Raw genomic sequence first — 21,523 nt, 5'->3', positions numbered from 1 at the left:
TCAGAGCCACGAAGAGACACCCGTTTATTGTAACAAGAGGGCAGGACGGCCGCTGGTCCCACCTTGGGAGAGACAGAATCAACCCTCTCGAGGGCACCGCTCAGGCTCCCTGGGGGGGCAGGGCTCAGGGAGCACCCGAGGGAGGCAGGGGCCCCAGGGACGGCCCCTGAGTGAGATTTCTCAGGAGATAAGGCAGGCAGGGGAGGGGGGGTAAACAGGGACATACCACGAAGCAGCCACATCGGGGCTGAGGAGGGATATGGGTTGAGGTCCCTTGGGGAGCAGGACCCCATGGGCCAGGTCTCCCCACAGTGGACATGGGGTCCCAGGCCCTTACAGCAGGAAGGTTTTGAACCCAGGAAGGAGGATGACCTTTGCCCTTTGGGCCTGAGTGGGGGAGGGGATGGGGCGTGGCCTACCCAGGCCCCACCTCTCACTCCTTCAGGAAGAAGTGCATCTTGTCGTTGATCATCTTGCGCTCGGGGTTGAGGCGCTTGAGGATCTGGGCTAGCACGTTCACCGTCTGCTCGCTGCTCAGTCCTGTCTTCTTGGTCTGGAACTTCTTCAGCAGGTCCTTGGTGGTCATGGGCTTGCGGGTCAGGTAGCGGCGCACGGCCTCTTCCGTCAGCTGCACGTCACTGTGGGGGCAGAACGGGGCCTGAGCAGGGGGTGCCGAGGGCTGGGCCGTAGCCCGGGAGGCTCTGGGCTCACGGGTGCCGAAGGGGAGGTCCACGGGTGCCGAAGGGGAGGTCCACGGGTGCCGAAGGGGAGGTCCACGGGTGCCGAAGGGGAGGTCCACGGGCAGAGCTGGGGCTGGCTCTGTCCCCATACGAACCAGTCAGAGGCCAGGAGCTGGCTCCCCTCCTGCCCCAAAGGCTCTTCCATCCGCCACTCCTGCCCCTGGGACCGCCCCTGGCTGGTGGCACCAGCCTACCCCAGCACTTGGCAGCAGCCCCGCCCACCCCCATGGGATTGGCCTCGATCCCACAGGTTGAGAAGCCCCACCCACCCCCAAGCGATTGGCCAATGGGCCCCAATCCCACAGGCTGAGAAGCCCCACCCACTCCATGGATTGCCCTCAATCCCACAGGCTAAAAAGCCCCACCCAGCCCATGGGATTGGCAATGGGCCCTGATGCCACAGGCTGAGAAGCCCCACCCAGCCCATGGGATTGGCCAATGGGCCACGATCCCACAGGCTGAGAAGCCCCACCCACTCCATGGATTGCCCTAAATCCCACAGGCTAAGAAGCCCCACCCAGCCCATGGGATTGGCCAATGGGCCACGATCCCACAGGCTGAGAAGCCCCGCCCCCGGTCACTCACCCGCTGCTGGGGGTGGACTTGCCCGACTGTGGCTGGGGAGTGGACTTGCCCGAGGTTGTCTGAGGTCCCGCGTCCAATTTCAGCCTCTTGGCCGCCGGGAGGTCACCAGATCCCGACTGCCGCTTCCCTGCGCCAAGACGGAGCAGCTCAGTGCCCCGGCCAGACCCCAGTCCCAAGTCCCACCGACAGACGCCCTGCTCCTCCGGCTGGCAAGGTCAGGAACCAGGCCGCACGGGGGTCTCCCCAGGCCCCTGCACGTGGGACCCCTCCTTCCCTGCCTGCAGAGGAACGCTGCCCCCTGCTGGTGTTTGTGACTGTTCCAAGTTGATGCCCTAGCAGTGCCCGATGCTGCCACCCCCACCCTCCCGCCAAGCCCTTACCTTGCTCCAACTTGCTGGCTGCAGCTCGCAGCGTGGAGGACGTGCTGCCTGCGTCCACAGTGGGCGTCCCTGGGCGGCTGTTCCCCCGGGAGCTGCTGGCCGACCCCTTCCGCTCCTTCTTGGGAGGAGTTTTCCTCTTCTAGGTATCGGGTGAGAAGAGAAGCCGGCATTGGGCATCGTCCTGAGATGCACCCGAGTGTACCCCGCATTGAGCCAAGCCAGGGCATGGGGGCTGTGCAGAGGCACAACCGGGCACCCCCCCACCCGGGCACCCCTCCTTCCTCAGCGTCCTCCACACTTGACGTGTCATCTCCGTGACGGCACAGAGGCAAGGGGAGAGGACGCCCAGCTCCGGGTGAAAACCGAGGGGCGGGCTAGGGAGTCAGAGTGGAACCGGCTCCACAGGGGTGTGGCCAAGGCAGTGGGGTCACTGCCCCCTGATCCCGGAAAGAGCCGGGATCAAGGCGGTAGTGGTGGGTCTTAGCCAAAAGGCAGCCTGTCCAGCAGTGCTGGAGGGGACAGTGCACCACTCCGCATCCTGGGAAGGGATCCCCACCCCCAGATACCCAGTCCGGAAGCTAACCCCCGTCCGTCACCCCCTGCCGGAGCCAAACCACCAGCCCAGCTGCCACACGGACGGCCTCTCCGCGTCCCCACGGAGCAAAGCACAGGAGCCTTCTGGGGCGAGAGGGCAATTGGGGCCGTGGGCTCTCTGCTGGGGAGTGGTCAGCAAGCCGGGGAGCCCCATCCCCCCAGGAGCCGGGCTGAGAACACCCCCGGCTCGGCGCACACAAGCCAAAAGGGAAGTTAGCTCTTGGCCGGCCGCCTGGGGAGAAAAGGTTACTCACCCTGTGCAGTAACCGGGGTTCTCCGAGATGCGTGTCCCTACAGGTGCCGCGTCCCTGCGCCTAGGATCGGAGATTTTCCATAGCAGCACCCGTTTGGGCCACGCACGTGCTCCCCCGTCTCAACCGCCCTCGGTCCCTTCTCTACCGCAGAGCCCAGAGCTGAACTCCGAAGCAGAGGGAGGAGGGCAAGCAGTGGAGCACCCACAGGGACACCCCGTCTCGAAGAACCTCAGTTACCGCCCAGGGCGAGTGGTGTCCCTGGGGGTGCTCCACTTTAGGTGACAGGAGAACGGTGCCCCCCGCTGGAAGGCTAGGGCTGCGGAGTTGGATTTGTTAGCGACGATCACACGGACAGTCCTAGTGAGCACCTGTTGTCGAGACTTGCACTATGGTGTCGTGCTCTGGGAACGTTTGTGCCGACGCCCAAGTCACTGCTTTACCAATGTCCGTGATTGGTGCATAGGTCGGGAAAGCTAGAGACGTGGAAATAGATCGTGTGGAGTGCCTTCGGGGGCAAACCGCAGTGACGATAGCAAAGGTGAATGCAGTCGGAAACCTGCTTTGAAAGTCTTTGTTTAGATACGGCTGAGCTCTGATCTTTCAATAGAAAGGAGTAATCGTGGTGACTTTCTGAAAGGGTTAGTCCTTTCGAGTTTCAGAGGCAAGTGGCCGTCTAGCGTGTGGAACGGGTAGTTCTATGTGGCTCAGGGACAACAATGGTTGGCAAACAGGCTGATTCAGGGACAGTGAGGAAGGTATTTTAGGAAGTAACTTTGGATAAGGTCTGAACGAAACTATCTTTGAAGAAGATTATATTGGGAGGGGGTAACAAGAAACATCTGTCAATGAAGACAGCCTATGAACGAGCAGGTAGGTCATCATGGGCTCCAAGGAGTGTGCAGTCAGGCATCGCATGACTAGGTTAAGGACCCAAGGTGCAGTGGGATCTCATACTTCAAGGTAGAGATTTCAAATTCCTCTGAGAAACCGTCTTGTTCCAGGGTGGGTGAACACTGATGGCCGGCGACCTTGTGGTGGAAGGCCGGGATGGGTGCAAGATGCTTTCGGATTGAACTTGAGGACAGCCCTGGCCCTTTTAGATCCCAGATGCAGTCCAGTACCAGTGACAAGGGAGAGGTTATAGGTGTCGACAAGATTCCAGACCGGGTGCCATTCACGCGGGTAAGATTGGCTTGTTTTTTGTTTAAGTTGTGTCTGTGCGGGACATATTCTGTCCGGAGCCACACCTGTGCGGCCTCGCACGTTTTACAACACAGGTGGGCACTGCCATATGCCCTGGTAGTCGTCTACATGTTCTGGCTGATCCCTGCGGACTGGTTTGGTACCGTGGAGATCAAATTGGCTAGGGCAGCAAGTCTGTGTGGTGGTCAAAAGGCTCTGGCCTCCACTGCGGCAGGGTAGGGCCCAATGAACTCTGGATGCAGTACAGGTGTCAGTGTTGATTTCTGAGTGTTGATTTGAAGGCCTAGTTGTGAGGAAAGGTCCCTAGTTCTGTGTGTAGCCAGGACTGTGTTGTCTCAAGAGGGGGCTCTGAGAAGGCAATTGGGAACATCATAATTGCCTGTTGGCAGAGGTGCACCACACTGCAAGGAGCTTGGAGAATACCCAGGGTGCCAGAGGCCCAAGGGAAGTACTTTGTACTGGCCGGGATCCAAGCCCAGCACAAATCTGAGGAATCTCTGGGAGACGGTGTATGGTAACGTGCAAAGGTGCATCTTGGAGGTCGAGGGCCGAGATCAATCCCTCGGTCCAGTGTTGGGATTATTTTTGCTAAAGTGACCATCCTGAATCGTTGTTGTTGAACGAACTTGTTGAATGTTCTGAAGTCTAGACTGGGTCTCCACCCGCTGCTCTTTTTTGGGATGAGGGAACAGTTGGAATAAAAGCCTCTCCTGCGGTGTTGGAGCAGAACTGGTTCTACAGCCCCCGAGTGGATTATTTCTTCCTGCAGAAGGTGTCGGGGGGCGGGGGGAGGAAGATGGGTGGGTTGGAGGGACGGAAAGAAATTGCATTGAGTATCCGTTGTTGACCATTTCTAACACCCAGTTGTCCAAGGGGACACTGGTAGAATGGGGTCAGGCGGTCGCCAAAGGGATGGATGTTTTCTGGTGGTCACAGCACAAGGATCCGGGTGAGGCAACTCAGAGCCTCGACCCAATTTTCTGTTGTGAGGTGGGTTGGTGAGATGCACATGCCTATGTTAGGGGCGGTTACATTTGGGAGGTCTCAGTCATTTCCGGGTCGTAGTCTCTTTGAGGTGGGGGAAATGCAGAGGTTCGAGATCTCGAGGTAGCATGGTATCTATTCTGCTGTCTCCTTGGTACTGGTGTGGAGACACGCAACGCTCTCAGCGTCTCTCTTGCATCCCGGATGGAGCGGAAATAGTCATCAGTCTTGTTGGCGAATAAGTTGGAGCCTTCAAAGGGAAAATCCTCCACTGTAGCTTGTATGTACTTCGGGAGTCCTGAAAGACGTAGCCACGATACTCGCCTCATAACCGCCGCTGTTGCTATGGAGCGGGCAGCCGCGTCTGCCGCATCTAGGGACGCTTGCAATGCCGTCCTGGCCAGCAGCTGGCCCTCCGTCACGACTGCCTGGAATTGTTTTCTTTTATCCTCTGGGATATATTGAATAAATTCGTTCAGTTTTGAATAGTTTGTGTGGTTATACCTTGACACGAACGCCTCGTAATTGGCAATTCGGAATTGGAGAGCTGCCGAAGAGTGTGCTTTACGGCCTAGCAAATCTAGTTTCTTCCAATCTTTGTCATACGGGTTGTTCAGACGTAGCCTCTCCCTTTCATTCACCGCCAAGACCACCATTGAATTCGGTGTGGGCAGCGAAGATAAGAACTCCATGTCCTTTGAGGGGACAAAATACTTCTTCTCAGCCCTCTTACAGGTGGGAGGGATTGTGGCTGGAGTTTGCCAGACCGCTTTAGCTGCATCTAAGATGGTCTTAACTATAGGCAGCCCGATCTTGGTGGACGTGGGCAGTATATCCAGAAACAAGCACTGCGACTCTCTTGGTTCCTCTAACGGGATGTGGAGAGAATCCGCTATCCGTCTGAACAGCTCCTGACGCTGTCGGAAATCATCATCGGCCGACAACGGCGGGGGAGGCACGACTGCTTTGGCCGCCGAGGACGACGGTATATTGGGTGCAGGTGTAGTTTCCTGCTTCAGCCTTTCCTCCTTCTCCTTGACAGATTCTCCATCAGGCTCGGGAGGTCTGGATACTGAAGATGACGGGGAGTGCCTCGGTTTCTCCCTCTGGGTATCGGGTGGCCTGGAAAACTGTTGCCTATAAGCAGCCCATGGATCCCAGCAAGGCCATTGTGGGGGCACAGGCATAAAGGGGGGCACCCACGGGTGTCCATACCAGGGTGTTGGGTCACCTCTGGGCTCCTGGTATCTACGGCGGGCAGAAGAGTCAAGTTGTGCAGTGCCCCGACGCGAAGGGCAGTTGCGTGAAGGCACAGAATCAGCATCATTTTCCTCCTCGTCTCCACTGGAGAAGGGGGGGCCAGTCCTGGATGGTGACGGTGAACGGGTGGGTTTGGTGTGTACCGCAGCCATCTTGGTCCGGAGCGGTGGAGACTCTGGCGTCTCAGAGACAAATCCGTCTTTTGGGAATCTAAACTCCGGTGGCGTCTTCGGTACCGTGGGAGTTAGTTGTGTCGGTGCTGGTGCCGACGGTCTGGCCAGCGCCAGGGTTGCTCTGCGTTCCGCTGAATGCCCAGCAGGCGGCGCCCAAGTGCCCGGTGCCGTGTGGCTGGTCGGTTCCGTCTTTGAGGCTTTGGGCTTTTCCTGGCCTCTGTCGCCGGACGGTGCAGTCTTGTCCAGTCTTGCCCTCTTGGGGTCCTTGGACTTACCGGCGTCGACCATACCGGAGGTCCCAGGGGCGTCATAGGTGCTCAGTATTACACCTGTTGGTGCCAAAGCTACTGATCTCCCTGGGGACCTCTTTCTTTTCCTCGGCTCCTGGGTGGGCGAACGTGGGGCTCGCTTTTTAGCGTCTTTTCGTGAGGAATCTGTTGATTTCCTCTTCGTAGCCTGCAGGGAGTGTGGAGCAGCTGGTGCTGATGGTGATCGTTGTCCAGGGGGGGTCCCAGGACCAGGGTCTGAGGCTGGCCGCAGCAGGCTCTCCTTCATTTGGGGTTTTAGCTTCAGGTCACAGGCTTTCTGACTGCGCGCCTTAAGGTTAAAGCAGTGCGTGCACTTTTGGGGCACGTGTGCCTCTCCCATGCACCGGAGGCAACGGGGGTGCCCGTCGCTGACGGGGATGGCTTCCTGGCAGGAGAGGCACCGTTTGAATCCGGGCACAACCCCCTGATTGGAATCAACCTACGGGGGGTAATGACAAGGAAAGGGGAAAAAATGGGTTGTTTTGTTAGAAAGAAAGAAAGGAAAGAGGGAAAATGGGAACTGGCTAAAATGGGAACCAACGCTACGAAACGAGAACCGAGGCACTTGAAGACTCACTAGGAGGCTCAGGCCAAGGGCGGTTGGGCCGCCCAGCGCTACACAGCTGCCACACAGGGCGCAAGACGGGAGCACAGGTGTGGCCCAAACAGGCGCTGCTACCAAACCCCTGCGATCCTAGGCACAGGGACGCAAACACCTAACGTGGAGCACCCGTGGGGACGTTGCTCAAAGACGAGCTAAAGGTTTGGGATCCAGCCAAGGCCCCGAGCATCCAGAGCCCACAAGCGGGCAACCCAGACAGCCCCCCGCCCTCCCAAAGGACGCGGGTTGGGGTTACCGCCATGAAGAGCGCTGAGGACGCTTCGCTGTCGATGTCGCTCTCCTCGGACGTCTCTGACTCATCGCTGCTGTCTGCAACACATGGTGTGGGCGGGGTCAGAGCAAGTCCCTCCCCTCTGAATCACCTGTCAATCTCCAGCCCCTCTGGAGTGCTTGGGGTCAGAGCTCTCTCTCTCTATGCCCTCCCATGGCCCCTGGCTCCGGCCACCCCGGGGCTCTTCGCTCAGTCCAGCCAGAGACCTGAACCAGACGCCTTGGGCTGTGAAGTGGGGGAGGACTTCCAGTCACAGCACCACCCCAGTGAGGGGAACCCCCCCCCACATGCACACTTGGGCTAGCTGGCACAGCATCAACTGGGGGCGGGATGTGGGGCAGCCCAGGGAGGAGTCCTGTCCCCCTTTGGAGGAGGCCGCTTGGTAGATACCGGCACTTTAAGGGTTAACAAGGAGAGGTTTCTCAAAGTGATTTCATAGCTCCTCCCCCAGACCCCCCCATGGAGACTCCGCACCAGCCCTGGGGGGGAGGAGGGGGGGAAGTGACCAAGGGGCTGACATGAGCGAGTGGCAGTTAGGGAAAGAACCCAGGAGTCCTAGTCCCGCCCCCCCAGCTCTATCCCCTAGACCTCACTCCCCAATGAGACCCTGCGTAGCTCAGTGCTGATTTGATGACCCAGCAGCAGAGACCACACCCCTGGCCCCCTGCGGTACAGCCCCCTCCCTCCCTGAAACACTCACCCTTTTTCTTCTTCTTCTCCTGAGGGGTGGGGGCCTTCTTCTCCTCTTCCTCCTCCTCCTTCTCCTCGGCAGGCTTCTCCTCCTCGCTCTCCTCGCTGCTCTCGCTAGCCTCGTCGATCCCTGGGCAGCCAACCGACAGCGGGCTCAGGGGGCAGGAAGGAGCTGGTTTGCAGCCCAGATTCAACGCCCACGGAGCAGTGAGCTCCCCCGAGCGTTCGTGCTGGGCGTTCCCAACCCAGGGCCCCGCGGCCCCGTTCTTACCCTGCAGCCCCTCCCGCAGGGGCGCAAGCGCTGAACAGCCAACAACCCTCCCTCTCCCCCCAAGCCAGTTCAGGAGCAAGGTGCTGGCGAGGTTAGGGGGTGGGAAGTGGGGGCCGGAAGCCCCGTGTCCCACGAGGCACTGGGGCAGCACAACCCAAGCCAGCTATTTCACCTGCCGGTTTTCTATTTAAGCAACCGGATTTTTGCACGGAGAACGGACGCTTTCTGCGGAACATGGTTGAACACCCAATTCTCCACCGGAAAGCAGCCTCGATGGAGAATTTCCAACCAGGCGTGATGGCACCAAAGGCCCCGCTGAGGTCTGAGGGGTGCCGCCACCACCAGGTCTCAGCGGTGCCAACCGGGGCCCCGTATCTGCCACGTACCTTTGGGACCATCCTCTTCCTTTGTCACCTTGGGCTTCCCCACTGCTGCCTCCTCCTGCGAACTGCTGCAAGACACGAGAGGGGGCTGATGGGGGACAGCCTGGCACAAAGGGGGTGGGGGAGGGAACCTGCCTCTGCCAAGACTAACCGTGCAGGGTACAGCCAGGACAGGTGAGGAACAGAACATGCTGCTTAATGGGCACAGGCAGCGCCAGGTGAGGAGCTGAGTGGAGCTGACCCAGGCACCCTGTCCCGGCGGAACAGACCTCGCCCCTGAGGCCCCACCCTTACCTGGACCCGTCCGACATGTAATCCACTTCCTGCCCCTCAAAGTCTCCGTCGTCGCTGTCTTCGAAGGCCTCGTCGTCCGAGCCCTTCTTCTTCTTCTTCTTCTTGGTCAGCGGGGTTTTCTTCTGGGGCTTGGCCGCCTTCTCCCCTGTAGCATTATGGGAAACAGCCCACGGCTGGCTCAGTGGCAGGGTCGTGGCAAGACCTGGGGGGGGGGAGGTGACAGCCACAGGCCCAGCAAGAGGGGAATGGGGTTAGAGGGAGGGGCCGAGAACCAGGACGCCTGGGTTCTACATGGGGACTCCTGACGGGCTGCAGGCTCTCAGAGGGGTAGCGCCATGCTTCGAAGGCACAGGGGTCAGCCTGGGCCCCGAGCTACAGACACACAGGCCCAGGCAGTAGCCAGGTCACCCGTTAGCCGGGACACAGGCCATGAGTGAGAAAGGGGTCCCTGGTCTACCCCCGTGACCCCCAGCAGGGGGCAGCACCAGCTAGGGCTGGCTCAGTGACCTCAGGGCAGCAGAAAGAGGGGCTGTGGGTGCTGGTGGTCCGGGGCAGCAGGGCTGGCTCAGCCCCCGGGGGCCCCTCACCGTCGGCGTCACTCAGCTCGCTCTCGTCTGAGCTCATCTCCAGGTCGTCCTCCAGGTCGTGGATCTTCAACTCGCTGCTCTTCTTCTTGGTCTTCTTCTCCTTCTCCTCCTCCTCGTCGTCCTGGTCCTTCCGCCGCCGCTGCTGCATGATGGTGAAGTGGTTCAGCACCTTGTTCCGCCTGGGAGGGAGAGGGCAGGGGGTGAGAACACTGGGGGTGGGACCCCCTCCACTGCCTGACCCCGCCACAGGGGAGAGGGGCTCTGCCGTGACGGGGTGAAACCCAGCCCTATGGGGCTGCTGTTGGGATTGCAAGGGGGGGAGAAGGGACCCCCCCAAACCCATATGATCCACAGGGAAAGGAGCAGGGCTCCCTGGTACCAGGCTGGAAGGGGGGTGCCAGACCCAGGGAGGCCGGTGCCGAGCTCCACGCCTGCCCTGGTGGAAGCAGCCAGGGAGAGGGCCAGTCGGTTGGCCTGGTGACACAGAGGGGACTCCTCATCCCACGATGCCGTGCAGGCCGCAAGGAGCCCCAGCTGCAGCACGGGTCCTACCCAGACACTGCACCCCCAGCCCGTCCTCCAGCTCCGAGCTGCCAGGAGCACAGACCTGCCTGTGTCAGCCAATCCCAGGGACAAGCCCCGGTTGGGTCTAGTGCGTAGAGCAGGGGCCTGGCAGCCAGGACTCCTGGGTTCTATTCCCCCTGTAGGGAGGGGCGTAGGGGGTCTATGGGTTAAAGCGCTGAGTGCCAGAACTCCTGGGTTCTATTCCCCCTGTAGGGAGGGGCATGGGGTCTCGCGGGTTAGAGCACAGAGCGCCAGGACTCCTGGCGACAGCAGGGCGGGGCAGCCCGTGCCCCTCACTCACCGCTCCCACTCCTCCTCCGCCTCCTCGGCCGTCAGGGTGCGGTGCTTGGCCACGGGGGTGAAGTTGTACCAGTTGCTGACCGGGAAGGCCTCGAAGGCGCCATCAGGGCACTGCGTGAAGATGTAGTAGGAGGCGTTCTCGGTCACGCCGCCCTTCTTCACCCCTTTGAACCTGGACACGAGGGAAAGGAAGAGCTGGATTCAGGGGGGCACCTGGGATCTGGTCCAATGGCCCAGTGGTTGGGGCTGGAAGCCAGGACCCTGGGTAGGGAGTGGAAACTAGTGGTTAAAGCAAGGAGGCTGGGGAGGCAGGACTCTTAGGCTCCACTCCTGGCTCGGAGGGAGTGATGTCTAGTGGTCAGAGCAGGGACACAGCGACCTAGGATTCCTGGGTTCTTCCTCTGCCCCGTGGCATGGGGTTAGGGCCACACTCTAACCCTCCCTCTCCAAAGGAGGCCTCTGGCCAGCACAGCTGGGGCTTGGAGCGCAGGCTGGAGGGGCCTGTGCGTTTGGACCCAGCGCTCACACTTCGGCCCCCAGGAACCCCACTCACTTGCGCCCAGCTTTGCCGTTGACCTTGAGGATCCAGGGCTGGTCCTCGGGCTTGAACTCCCGCAGGACAATGCCGTACTTCTTGCGGCGCGCTTCCTCCCGCAGCTTGCGGTTGAACTCGCTGCCGGCCCCCGACTCCGGCATCTCCTCTTCCTGGTAGATCTTCTTGTTGCTGAGATCTCGCTCCATTTTCGCCTGCGGGAGGGAGCAAAGGAGAACGTCACCTCCCCGTCCCTGGGGAAAGAAAATCCCCCCTGCTCGGCCGCCTCACTGCGTCTGGTTCCCCAGCGCTGCACGGCAGTGCCCGCTCAGCTCCCTGCGGCGCCGAGCTAGCGAGGGCCATGCCGTGACCCGGACCAGGCCGCCCACAGCGCTGGGCACCAAGAGCCAGAGCGAACGCTGGGCTTCGGGGCTGAAACCGAGCCACCTCCTGGGACCCCTCGCCAGGCTGAGAAGAGCCCTGCACCCGGGGCACTTGAGAGAGGGCTCGCCGCTGTCTGCAGTATCAGGGATCCATCCATGCAGGGGGTGGGCCCAGATGTGTTCCCCAGCATGGTGGGGAAGCAAGAGGCTGCCCTGTGGTCCAGTGCATTATGGGGGGGGCGCTGTGCCCAGTATTTCTAGCCTTGCTGCCAGGCCCGGCCCCAGATGCAGTCACAACTATCGATCCACCCCGCTGGAGTGGCCAGGCCGTCAGCGCTAAGGGAGCTCCGGCACCTGGCAGTGCCTCCAAGCAGCGGGCAGGCTGCCCTGGCCATGTGGGGCTCGGGGGCATCCTACCTGGTGCCAGGTGGTGAAGTTGACCTTGTCGGCGGCGTTGAAGGCCATGATGTTGTACTTCTTGGGTGTGTTTCTGCAGCAAGAGGAGGGCAGACACCTGAGCGGCCAGCAGCTCCAGCTCGAGGAGTGAGTGACATCCCCACACCCCCTGCTGGAAGCCTGGCACTATGCCGAGCACTCGCTAGCCACACAGCAAATCGCACCCGGGCAGCAGGGCTACCCAATCCCTGCTGCCAGCAGGCCTCAGCCCTGCCCGACCCCCCTCCCTGTCAGGCCCCCGTCTCTGTACTGAACCCACCACAGGGTGCAGTAGGATCGATCCGATACAACAGGCGGCGTGGCTCAATTCCCTGCCCTGCGCACCTGGGTGATCTTGGGCAAACCACAGTCCCGCGCCGTGCCTCAGTTTCCCTTCCCACCCTTTGTCTATTTAAACTGCAAGCTCTTCAGGGCAGGACCCTGATCTCAATTGGGGAATCACCATAATACTCCAAAGAGACGTGGCCTCGGGCTCAGCAGGAAGCATAGTGTTTAGATCAAACAAACCAGAGGCTGGATAGCCAGGGAGAGGGGCCGAGGCCTACAGCTCAGTTCATCCGTTGTCAGAGAACAGTGACCTGAGCTTGATTTGACCCAGCAATGCAGGGGACACTCCCCCACCTCCGCTCTGACATCTTAAACTGTGGCTGTCTGTTTTCCCCAGGGAGATGAGCTTTCAGCCAGGCGCCGCGTGGGCAGAGAGGGCTGGGAAATCAGAGAGAAAGGACTCACTTGGGTACTCGCACCACATACTCTGTAACCGACTGGCTACTCGTGCCCTGGGGAGAGAACAAAGAGTGAGGTTTCATTTCAGAGGTGTGCGGTACCCAAGGGCTAGTCAGGGAGTTCCCCTCCCCGATCACGGTCGGGGACACAGGAGAGGGGGAGAAATTAATAAGGGCTCTCTGTCCTCTTGCTTCAGGGCATTAGCTGGGGTCAGGGAGGGATTTTCACATAAGAAGAGTTGACAGGCGATGAGGGGTTGGCAGCTTCCTCTGGGACACTCAGGACGAGTCACTCGGAGACTGGATCCCGAACTAGATGGGTATCAGTCTAGGCCAAGGAGACAGGGCACATTTCCCAAACCTACAATGACTTAGAGGAAACTGAGAACTTACCAGGGAGGTCATTTTGACCCTGCACGTGTCCACCTGGGCTTCCAGGAAAGGCTCTAAGAGAGAAAAAATAGTCAGTGTTTCCAGCAGGTTAGCAGAGCAAGCACTGGCAGGAACCCGCGCGGGGCTGGGAGGGGGAACCAGGGGTCTGCTGGTTGGTGCTGGGAATGATACTGGACAAAGGTATAAAGCCAAGACACAATACTGAACCAGTGTCTCGTGTGCCCAGTTCCACGGCCCGGCCCTCCCCCAGGATGTTTCCTTCCAGGCCCTAGGAGGGTTAAATTGCATGCAGAGGCCTTGAATGACATCAGGAATTTTAAAGAATTCCCCTAACAATCACCACATACCTCTGATGCCCCTCCCGCAGCACCCCATGGCTCAGCATCTCCCCCTCGCTCTGTCCCACCACACACCCCGCTCTCCACTCCACAGCCCGGCAACAAGCAGGCATCCCCTCCAGCCACAGCCCCCCCCATGTCACATCATGCCGAGCCCCAGACCTCATGCTCCACTCAGAGCCCCTCCCAGTACCAACCATCCTCACCAGCCCCCATCCTCAGTGACCCTTACCCCCAGCCTCCCTCCCCCACCAGCCCCCCATTCCCAGCCACCTTCCCCCACCCCAGTGACCCTTACCCCCAGCCTCCCTCCCCCACCAGCCCCCCATCCCCAGCCTCCCTCCCACACCTCAGTGACCCTTACCCCCAGCCTCCCTCCCCCACCAGCCCCCCATTCCCAGCCACCTTCCCCCACCCCAGTGACCCTTACCCCCAGCCTCCCTCCCCCACCAGCCCCCCATCCCCAGCCTCCCTCCCACAGCTCAGTGACCCTTACCCCCAGCCACTTCCCCCCCAGCCCCCCAGCCCCAGCCTCCCTCCCCCACCCGTGACCCTTACCCCCAGCCTCCCTCCCCCACCAGCCCCCCATCCCCAGCCACCTTCCCCCACCCCAGTGATCCTTACCCCCAGCCACCTCCCCCCCAGCCCCAACCTCCTTCTCCCCCACCCCTAGTGACCCCTCCCCCACCATCCCCCAATCCTCAGCCACCTTCCCCCACCCCAGTGACCCTTACCCCCAGCCACTTCCCCCCCTAGCCCCAACCTCCCTCTCCCACCCCTAGTGACCCCTCCCCTCCAGCCCCCCATTCCCAGCCACCTTCCCCCACCCCAGTGACCCTCCCCCACCAGCCCCCCAGCCCCAGCCACTTCCCCCCCATCCCCAGCCTCCCTCCCCCACCCCTAGTGACCCCTCCCCTCCAGCCCCCCATTCCCAGCCACCTTCCCCCCACCCCTACCCTAGTGACCCATATCCCCAGCCTCCCTCAGCCCCCCTGCCCCCAATGACCCCTGCCCCCGTGACCTTTACCCGCCCCCACCTGCCACGCACGAGCCGCGACCTCCGCCGGCCCCGCTGGACGCTGCCCCGCGCCCGGTCCAGACCAATTGCCGAGCGGCTGCCTGCGCGTGCGCCGCTCACCGCGCATGACCGGAAGCCGGAGCCTCCTGGCACCGGAAGTAGGCCTCCCTTGTTGGTTGCTATGGGAACCTGCACGGCCGTGCCCCGCCACCCAGGGAAAAGGGGCGGAGTTACCCCACGGCGGCATGGGGGGGGGGTCAGCTATCACCGCCTGGGGTGTGGGGGGGGCACAGGGCCCGTCGCCCCCCGGGGGTGGGGGAAGGGGGGGCACAGGGGCCCGTCGCCCCCAGGGGTGGGGGAAGGGGGGGCACAGGGGCCCGTCGCCCCCAGGGGTGGGGGGAGGGGGGACACAGGGCCCGTCGCCCCCCGGGGTGGGGGGAGGGGGGACACAGGGGCCCGTCGCCCCCAGGGGTGGGGGAAGGGGGGGACACAGGGGCCCGTCGCCCCCAGGGGTGGGGGGAGGGGGGACACAGGGCCCGTCGCCCCCCGGGGTGGGGGGAGGGGGGGACACAGGGCCCGTCGCCCCCCGGGGTGGGGGAAGGGGGGGGCACGGGGTCCGTCGCCCCCCGGGGTGGGGGAAGGGGGGGGCACGGGGTCCGTCGCCCCCAGGGGTGGGGAAGGGGGGGCACAGGGGCCCGTCGCCCCCAGGGGTGGGGGAAGGGGGGGGCACAGGGCCCGTCACCCCCCGGGGTGGGGGAAGGGGGGGCACGGGGCCCGTCGCCCCCCGGGGTGGGGGAAGGGGGGGGCACAGGGCCCGTCGACCCCCGGGGTGGGGGGAGGGGGGGACACAGGGCCCGTCGCCCCCAGTGGTGGGGAAGGGGGGCACGGGGCCCGTCGCCCCCCGGGGTGGGGGAAGGGGGGGGCACAGGGCCCGTCACCCCCCGGGGTGGGGGAAGGGGGGGCACGGGGTCCGTCGCCCCCCGGGGTGGGGGAAGGGGGGGGCACGGGGTCCGTCGCCCCCAGGGGTGGGGAAGGGGGGGCACAGGGGCCCGTCGCCCCCAGGGGTGGGGGAAGGGGGGGGCACAGGGCCCGTCACCCCCCGGGGTGGGGGAAGGGGGGGCACGGGGCCCGTCGCCCCCAGGGGTGGGGGGAGGGGAGGACGGGGCCCGTCGCCCCCAGGGGTGGGTCTCCTTGGGCCCTTCTCCTGCCTCTTGCCCGCAGTCTGGGGGGGCAGACGGGGTCACTCGGCCCGTCCGGACATCTCGGAGCCGGGAATCTAGCCCCCTCCCCTGGGGGAAACTGAGGCCCAGCGAGTCGCCGAGCTGGGAGGGGTCCCAGGTGTCCTGGTTCTATCGTTCGGGTCACTAGGCCACGTGCTCCGGCCTCCTCCCACTCCCAGCACCGCCTGGAATCGCCCCCGCGCATCCCGGCACCCGCTCAGCTGCTCCTGTCCTCGGCGACAGGCCAGCGCCTGGCTGCCTTGTGACATCAGAAAGCCCATCCGGCTAAGCAGCAGGGCCCGGGCTAAAATGGCCAGATTAGTTTTCCACAGGAGCTTGAGGGCTGCAGGCCAGGCCAGCACCTTGGGGGGGCCCCCCGGGAAGGGAGTGCAGCGGGGGAACGGTCTGTGCCCTGGAAGATGGGACTCTGCCAGGCCCGGCTTCCTAAAACTGCCAAGCCTCTGAATCCTGAACTGCAGGGTAAAGGGCGAGCTGGCTCTGGGGACATGGCGGGGTGGGGCTTTCTGTGCTTTCAGGGGCATCAAAATGTAGGAAGGGGTGGGTATGTCTTGCTGGTTAGAGCCCAGGGAGCCAGGGCTCTGGGTTCCATTCCCAGCTCTGGGAGGGGAGTGGGGTCTAGTGGGGTCTCTAGAGCTGAGAGAAGGCTGGGAAGGGACAAATCCGCCCAAGCAATGGAGATGCTGGGCCCTGATGGAGGCTTTAATTTGCTGTCTTGTTACCGGATGACTCTTCCGGGAACTCTTGCTTCGGCCAGCAGGTCAACAGAAGGCGTTTGGCTCCAGGAGGAAAACCGTGCATATTTGCTAGCAGCACTTTAGCTTGGCTGGGATGTAGGGGGAAGACGCTGGTCCGGGGCGTACCCTGATCTCACTGCACTAGGGACGCTGGATGTTGGCTCGAAGGGAGCATTGGGGGGTGAAACCCACCAGCCCGGCCTCGACACCTGGAATCCAGCTCCCGTGGGTGATGATCAAAACTCATTCCCTGCTTGGCGCAGAAAGTCCGAGGGAGGAGATGGGTGCACATGGAGTGGCAGTGTGTGTGTGTCCATCTGGGCCAGGGAAGGGGATGTGCATGTGGCAGCGAGTGCCGGCAGCGCAGCGTGTCTGCATAGGTAAATGCCGAGCCCTGGGTTACCAGCCCAAGCCTGTTCACAGCACTAAATTCCTTTGGAGAAAGAACACCACTCAGTAGCTTCAAACGACTGCGCTGGAGCGGCTGGGCTGGGTTTTCTAGGGGCTCTCTTCACAGGTTTACGGTCAGGCCCGGCTCCTCCACCGATTTATCCCGGCTAGAAATGAACAGAGCTCAGCTGGTTCTCCCATCTGTGTTCTTATCTGGCCCCTCGTGGTAGCTGAGGGGCATTATGGAGCCCCTAACTGCCCCGGCTGCTTGTTCATTGTACAGAGTAGAGATGTCTCTAGAGAATGATTGAATGCGATTTATGGGGTGGCCGGTTCACACCAAACCCCCTGTTTTATAAACAGCTCAGCAGGCATTTTAACCCTGGCTTTTCTCAGAGGCCTTGCTCACGGGGGCAGGTCCCAGCGAGGTGGCTGCTTTGTAACAGCTGGCAGTGACTGAAAGGCCTTGGCCCAAATTCTGCTCCTGGTTCTACCATTGCCATTCCTGGGCATTGACACCAGAGGGGCTCAAGCTGTGACTCCCATCAGCCAGCGTGGCGACTCTAGTTCCTAATGGGGACAGCCCCAAATCCACCTAATGGGCCCCTTATGGGGGTGGGCGGTGGGCCACAGAGAGCGAGCTTGCCACAAGAGGGGTCTCTCCAGGGCTGGGTTGAAGCACATTGGTGGCAGTAGTGGGATACTTACAGAGGAGGCTCCAGGGCAGTCAGCCCCGCACTAAATTAACGAGGGTTTTCAGGAGCTGATGTCTACTGCATGGTTGAGATGGGGATGTTACCACACTGGACCGGACCAAGGTCCATCTAGCTCAGTACCCACTGCCGGGCATGCCAGGTCCCTTCCCCTTAGCTTATTTTCCCCATCGAGCAGCAGCAATCGTGCCTATTTTGTGCCCACAGCCACCCCACTCTGGGCTGGGATCTCCTCAAACTGCGCAGCATCAGGCTTGTCCAATGCGCCTTGGGAGATGCTTGTCTCACCCCTTCCCCTGCCCAACCTCTGTCTCTCGCCGCAGAGATGCTGAAGTCGCAAATCATCATCTTCGTGATAGGAGGCCCAGGCTCCGGCAAAGGGACACAGTGCGAGAGGCTGGCTGCCAAGTACCAGTTCCAGCACCTGGGCATGGGGAACCTGCTGCGGGCGGAAGCCAGCGAGCCCACGCGCCAGGGGCGACAAATCAAGGACATCATGCTGAAAGGAGCGCTCGTGCCTTCAGTGAGGCTCCCCTCCCTCCCTCCCTTCCGGATTGCAGCACCCCCAGCTCCCACTCATCAGCTCAGCACCTGGCCCTTCCTAGGGGCCCTGAGAAACGTTCCAAGGCTGCAAAAGAGCCCTGCGAGTGTGAGAGCCTTCCCCCGGGCTGCAGGGATCAGCCGCCCGCTGGCTCTCACCACCCTCTGCAAGTGCCAGGCTCCCGGCTCTGCCCCCTGCCATACCTAGCCCCGCTCATCCCTCTCCCACCTCCTTTCCCCGCTCTGGCTCCGGCCCAGCTGGTGCCTGGTGGAAGAGGTTTGCTGGGGCTCGGCCCGCCCCACTAGCAGGCACCTGGGAGAGGCCAGGAGCTGAGTGGGGGTCTGGAGTCCTGGAGCCGGAGGCTCGTGGGCAGGGGGAGGTGGGGCGCTTGCTCACGCAGCCAGGGGTGGCTCCGGCCAAAGCCCTTACCCCCCAGCGCTGAGGGGGCTCCTGTCTCCCCAGGGCTTCGTCCTCGACCTGCTGAACGAGAACCTGCTGCAGAGAGAGGAGGCGAAGGGTTTCCTGGTCAATGGCTTCCCCCGGGAGCTCAACCAGGCCAAGGACTTTGAGCGCGTGGTAAGTGCCACGGGGGGAGGAAGGCCCAGCAGCCCCTGGCCAGAGCGGGGGGTGGGCTGTGTTGACACCCAGGAGGTAGATGTGGCACGTGGGAGGCAGCATGAGGCATTCAGAGGGGCTGAGCACATGCTGGAGACGCAGCCACTTCTCCCCCCTTCCCTAACTCAGACCCAGGAGGGCTCCGTCATGGGCTGGCACTGGCCCGGCTCCCCCTTCTCCAGGGCCTCTGCCCCCACCCCATCCTCTCGCCTTGCACGGGAACGTCCTGGTGCCCATTCCTCAGCTCCCCCCTCCGGTGTCTGGCCAGGGAGCAGCCTGTCCGGGTGCTGCTGCCCCCCTGAACGGGGCGTTACCATGCCGCAGGTGGGGCGTCTTCCCAACTTCGTGATCGTCTTGGACTGCTCGACGGAGACCATGATCCAGCGGCTGCTGCTGCGGGGCCAGACCGGCCATCGGGCCGACGACCACGAGAGCTGCATCCGCCAGCGGCTGGAGACTCACTACTCGCTGTGCGAGCCCGTCATCAGCTACTACCAACAGAAGAACCTGCTCAGAAACGTAGGTGGGGGGTGGCCCGAGACAGACCCTCCCCCTTCCCAGCAGAGCCCATTGCAGGCAGCCCTGCCCCTCTGAACTAGGGGTTAGGGCCCCTTCCCTGGCACAGCCTCTGCCAACAGCTTCACCCACCCCCGGGTTAGCAGGATGTTGGGTTCCGCTCACCAGGCGCGTGGAAACATCCTCCAGGGGCTGAGTGCGTGGGCAGGCCCCTCGGGGCGGGGAGAGGGCCAGAGCGAGCCCGCGTAGGAGTTCAGTGTCAGCCGGGGCTGCCCGAAAGCTGCAACCACCCAGCGGTTCTGAGCAGGGCTAGTGCTGCCTGCCCCCAGCACAGGCGCACCCAAGTTTCCCAGGGGGCGGGTACTCATGCCAGGGGCAGGGGAATAGAGCTGGGGGCTGGCCGGGCCCCATGGCATGGGCTGCTCCCCCCAGCTGCTCTGTTGTGTCCTGCAGATTATTGGCGAGGAGCCGGAAGACACCATCTTCGCAAAGTGCTGCTCGGTCATCGACAGCCTCCGCTAGGCCAGGTGCCTGGTGCCCTGCCCGGGCCGCCCCGCGGCTGGGACTGTGTTCAAATAAAAGCTCAGCTTTGGGCCCGGGCCCTGCGCTTGCCCTACGCCAGGCGGCCCTCTGCACCCACCCAACCCCATGGGGCTCAGGTTAGGGCGTGAGCACCCTCTGCTGGCCCAGAGCTGACACCACATGCAGATCCCTTCCCCATCCCCAGCCAGGCAGCCGCAGGATGTAGTTACACAAGCAGCCAAGGTGCCTAGCGCGGCAGGGGCCCAGCTGCACAGAACCCGCCCGCAGGAATCCAGGGCCTTGTGGACAAGGAAAGTATCTGACCCAAGCAGGGGAGCCAGGAAGATGGGTCTGGCCTAGGGCAGAGAGCGAATGACTCCGGGACCCTCCTTACCCCAGGGAGGGGAGATGGCCACAGCTCCACCCTACTGGCTGCTTTGAGTTGGGCAAATCCCGCAGGGTGTGATTCCCTGCTCTGCTGTCTAGTGCAGCCAGTTCCCTCACCAGCCTCCTGGCCTAACCCCTAACTCCCTACACACTAGGTACAGGAACATCCTTTTGCTGCACCCCCCACCCCTGAATTAGCCCTCCGCCTTTCCACATCAGCCCCCTTCAGAGGAGCAGGACTGCATGACACGAGACAGCCGGGCTGGAGAGTGGGGAGGGTTCTTCTGAGGGGACAAGGAGCATCCATCAAAACACGGAGTTTATTACCAGAAGTCCTTTGGTTTTTCCAATACGTGACTTCAAACCCAGCTACATGTGAGTGAGGAGAGCCCCAGCCAGGCCCCAGCTTTGGACAGAGGTTAGCTTTTGAAAGAAACACGCTGTCCCCACAACACACACGGGTCACACAGAGCTGAGTGTTAAAAGCCAACAGCAAGGGGGAGGGGGAGAGAGACACTCAGCACAAGTCACAGGTTAAAGGGGGGGGGGGGGGGGGGGAAATATACCAGCAACAGGTTGGTCTGCCTGTGGGCAGAGTGCCTGGGGAGAGCTGGAACGCAAGGCCCCACGAGGAGAACAGTTCTCCTGCCCGGGCGAGGGTTCATTCTCCCTCCCTGGGAGACTCTCACTCCACTCCAGGGGGGATTTAGCTACTAGGGGCTTGGCAAAAACCCCACATCTGCATCAGTCTGAAATTGGGCTTTATGCCAAGCTCTCCCCTCAGCTGCCCCTGAAGCTGGCTGGGCAGAACAGGGAGGCTAGCAGAGGTGACACAGGAACTGGTTCCAGGGAAGGCTTCCCCCTGCGTCACCCCAAGCAGGGGACTGTCCAGTGGGCGGATGGGAAAGAACCTTTCCAAAGCTGCTTTTGATAGCCAGCGCTCTCCAGCCCTCGCTGTATGGGAGCAGTGTCTTACCCGGACCCTCCAGAGCAAGTCAGGGAAGCAACGGGTCCCCCTCACACTCATCTGCTTGGACAACCCTCCTGCACGAGCCGGAGAGTCCGAGCCGAGGGAGGTTCATCTGGCTGTAAGCAGAGGAGGGTCCAGTGCTTAGGGCATCAGCCTACGACTGGGGAAACCAGGTGCAAGGTCTGACCCCTGAGGAATCTGGCATGTCACAGTCTGCGCCTCCAGTGGGGATCAGAGCTCTGCCCTGCCGCCCAGGGGGGTGTAGGGTCTAACAGGGATGAGTGGGAGGTGTTCAGGTACTACACAGATAGGGCCAGCTAAGGCCTTACCTAGGCAGGTCCATTCCCACTGCATCAGAGGTGAAACTACAGCCCTTTGGGATTGCTCAGAGAGCAGAGGTATTGAATGGACCGAGCACAGCGCCACTGGTTCCTCAGAACGGGCAGCAGAAGTGATTCCTTACCCCATGAGGTAACCTCAGCTCAACAGGCCAGATACCCCGCTGAGGGGCACCGGCCTAAAGCCCCCCGTAACAGACCGTACCCAGGGCGCACCGTATCGCCAGTTGCTCGGTTTGGAAACAGTG

General features: G+C 62.1%; 1 protein-coding gene across 5 annotated transcripts; it reads right to left on the bottom strand.

The window, feature by feature from the left end:
- GTF2F1 (general transcription factor IIF subunit 1) lies at nucleotides 1-19,006 on the bottom strand. 5 transcript variants are annotated; one of them, XR_010594408.1, is made up of 15 exons: nucleotides 18,857-19,006; nucleotides 12,953-13,005; nucleotides 12,567-12,613; nucleotides 11,796-11,868; nucleotides 11,017-11,210; nucleotides 10,465-10,635; nucleotides 9,600-9,778; nucleotides 9,013-9,157; nucleotides 8,722-8,786; nucleotides 8,075-8,194; nucleotides 7,339-7,412; nucleotides 2,554-6,920; nucleotides 1,706-1,844; nucleotides 1,326-1,452; nucleotides 1-638 (listed from the first exon to the last, which is right to left on the bottom strand). XR_010594408.1 is itself a non-coding variant. In XM_008175418.3 (14 exons), the coding sequence occupies exons 1-14, from the start codon at nucleotides 18,954-18,956 to the stop codon at nucleotides 434-436; spliced, it is 1,692 nt and encodes a 563-aa protein (XP_008173640.3). In that variant the 5' UTR covers nucleotides 18,957-19,004; the 3' UTR covers nucleotides 1-433. The 5 variants fall into 5 exon arrangements, 2 of the variants coding, with proteins under 2 accessions (XP_008173640.3, XP_065432082.1); XR_010594410.1 differs by lacking the exon at nucleotides 18,857-19,006 and adding an exon at nucleotides 14,328-14,467; XR_010594409.1 differs by lacking the exon at nucleotides 18,857-19,006 and adding an exon at nucleotides 13,300-13,375.
- Nucleotides 19,007-21,523: the final 2,517 nt, after the last annotated feature.

The sequence above is a fragment of the Chrysemys picta genome, chromosome 22 (genome assembly GCF_011386835.1).
Source record: "Chrysemys picta bellii isolate R12L10 chromosome 22, ASM1138683v2, whole genome shotgun sequence".
Classification (NCBI taxonomy): Eukaryota; Metazoa; Chordata; order Testudines; family Emydidae; genus Chrysemys; species Chrysemys picta.
Note: the sequence above shows the minus strand (reverse complement) of the source record. Positions and strands in the feature narration are given on the sequence as shown.

What these genes read in the sequence shown, in the direction of transcription:
- GTF2F1 (XM_008175418.3), bottom strand. Translation starts at nt 18,956, where the DNA reads ATGGCCGGTCTGGCCCCGCAGCAGCAGCCGCTGGATCATGGTCTCCGT. An exon ending in GACGCCCCACCTGCGGCATG is followed by an intron (nt 13,006 to 18,856) that starts GTAACGCCCCGT and finishes TTTCTCTCTTAG; the next exon opens with AGCCTTTCCTGGAAGCCCAG. An exon ending in TATGTGGTGCGAGTACCCAA is followed by an intron (nt 11,869 to 12,566) that starts GTGAGTCCTTTC and finishes CTCTTGCTGCAG; the next exon opens with AAACACACCCAAGAAGTACA.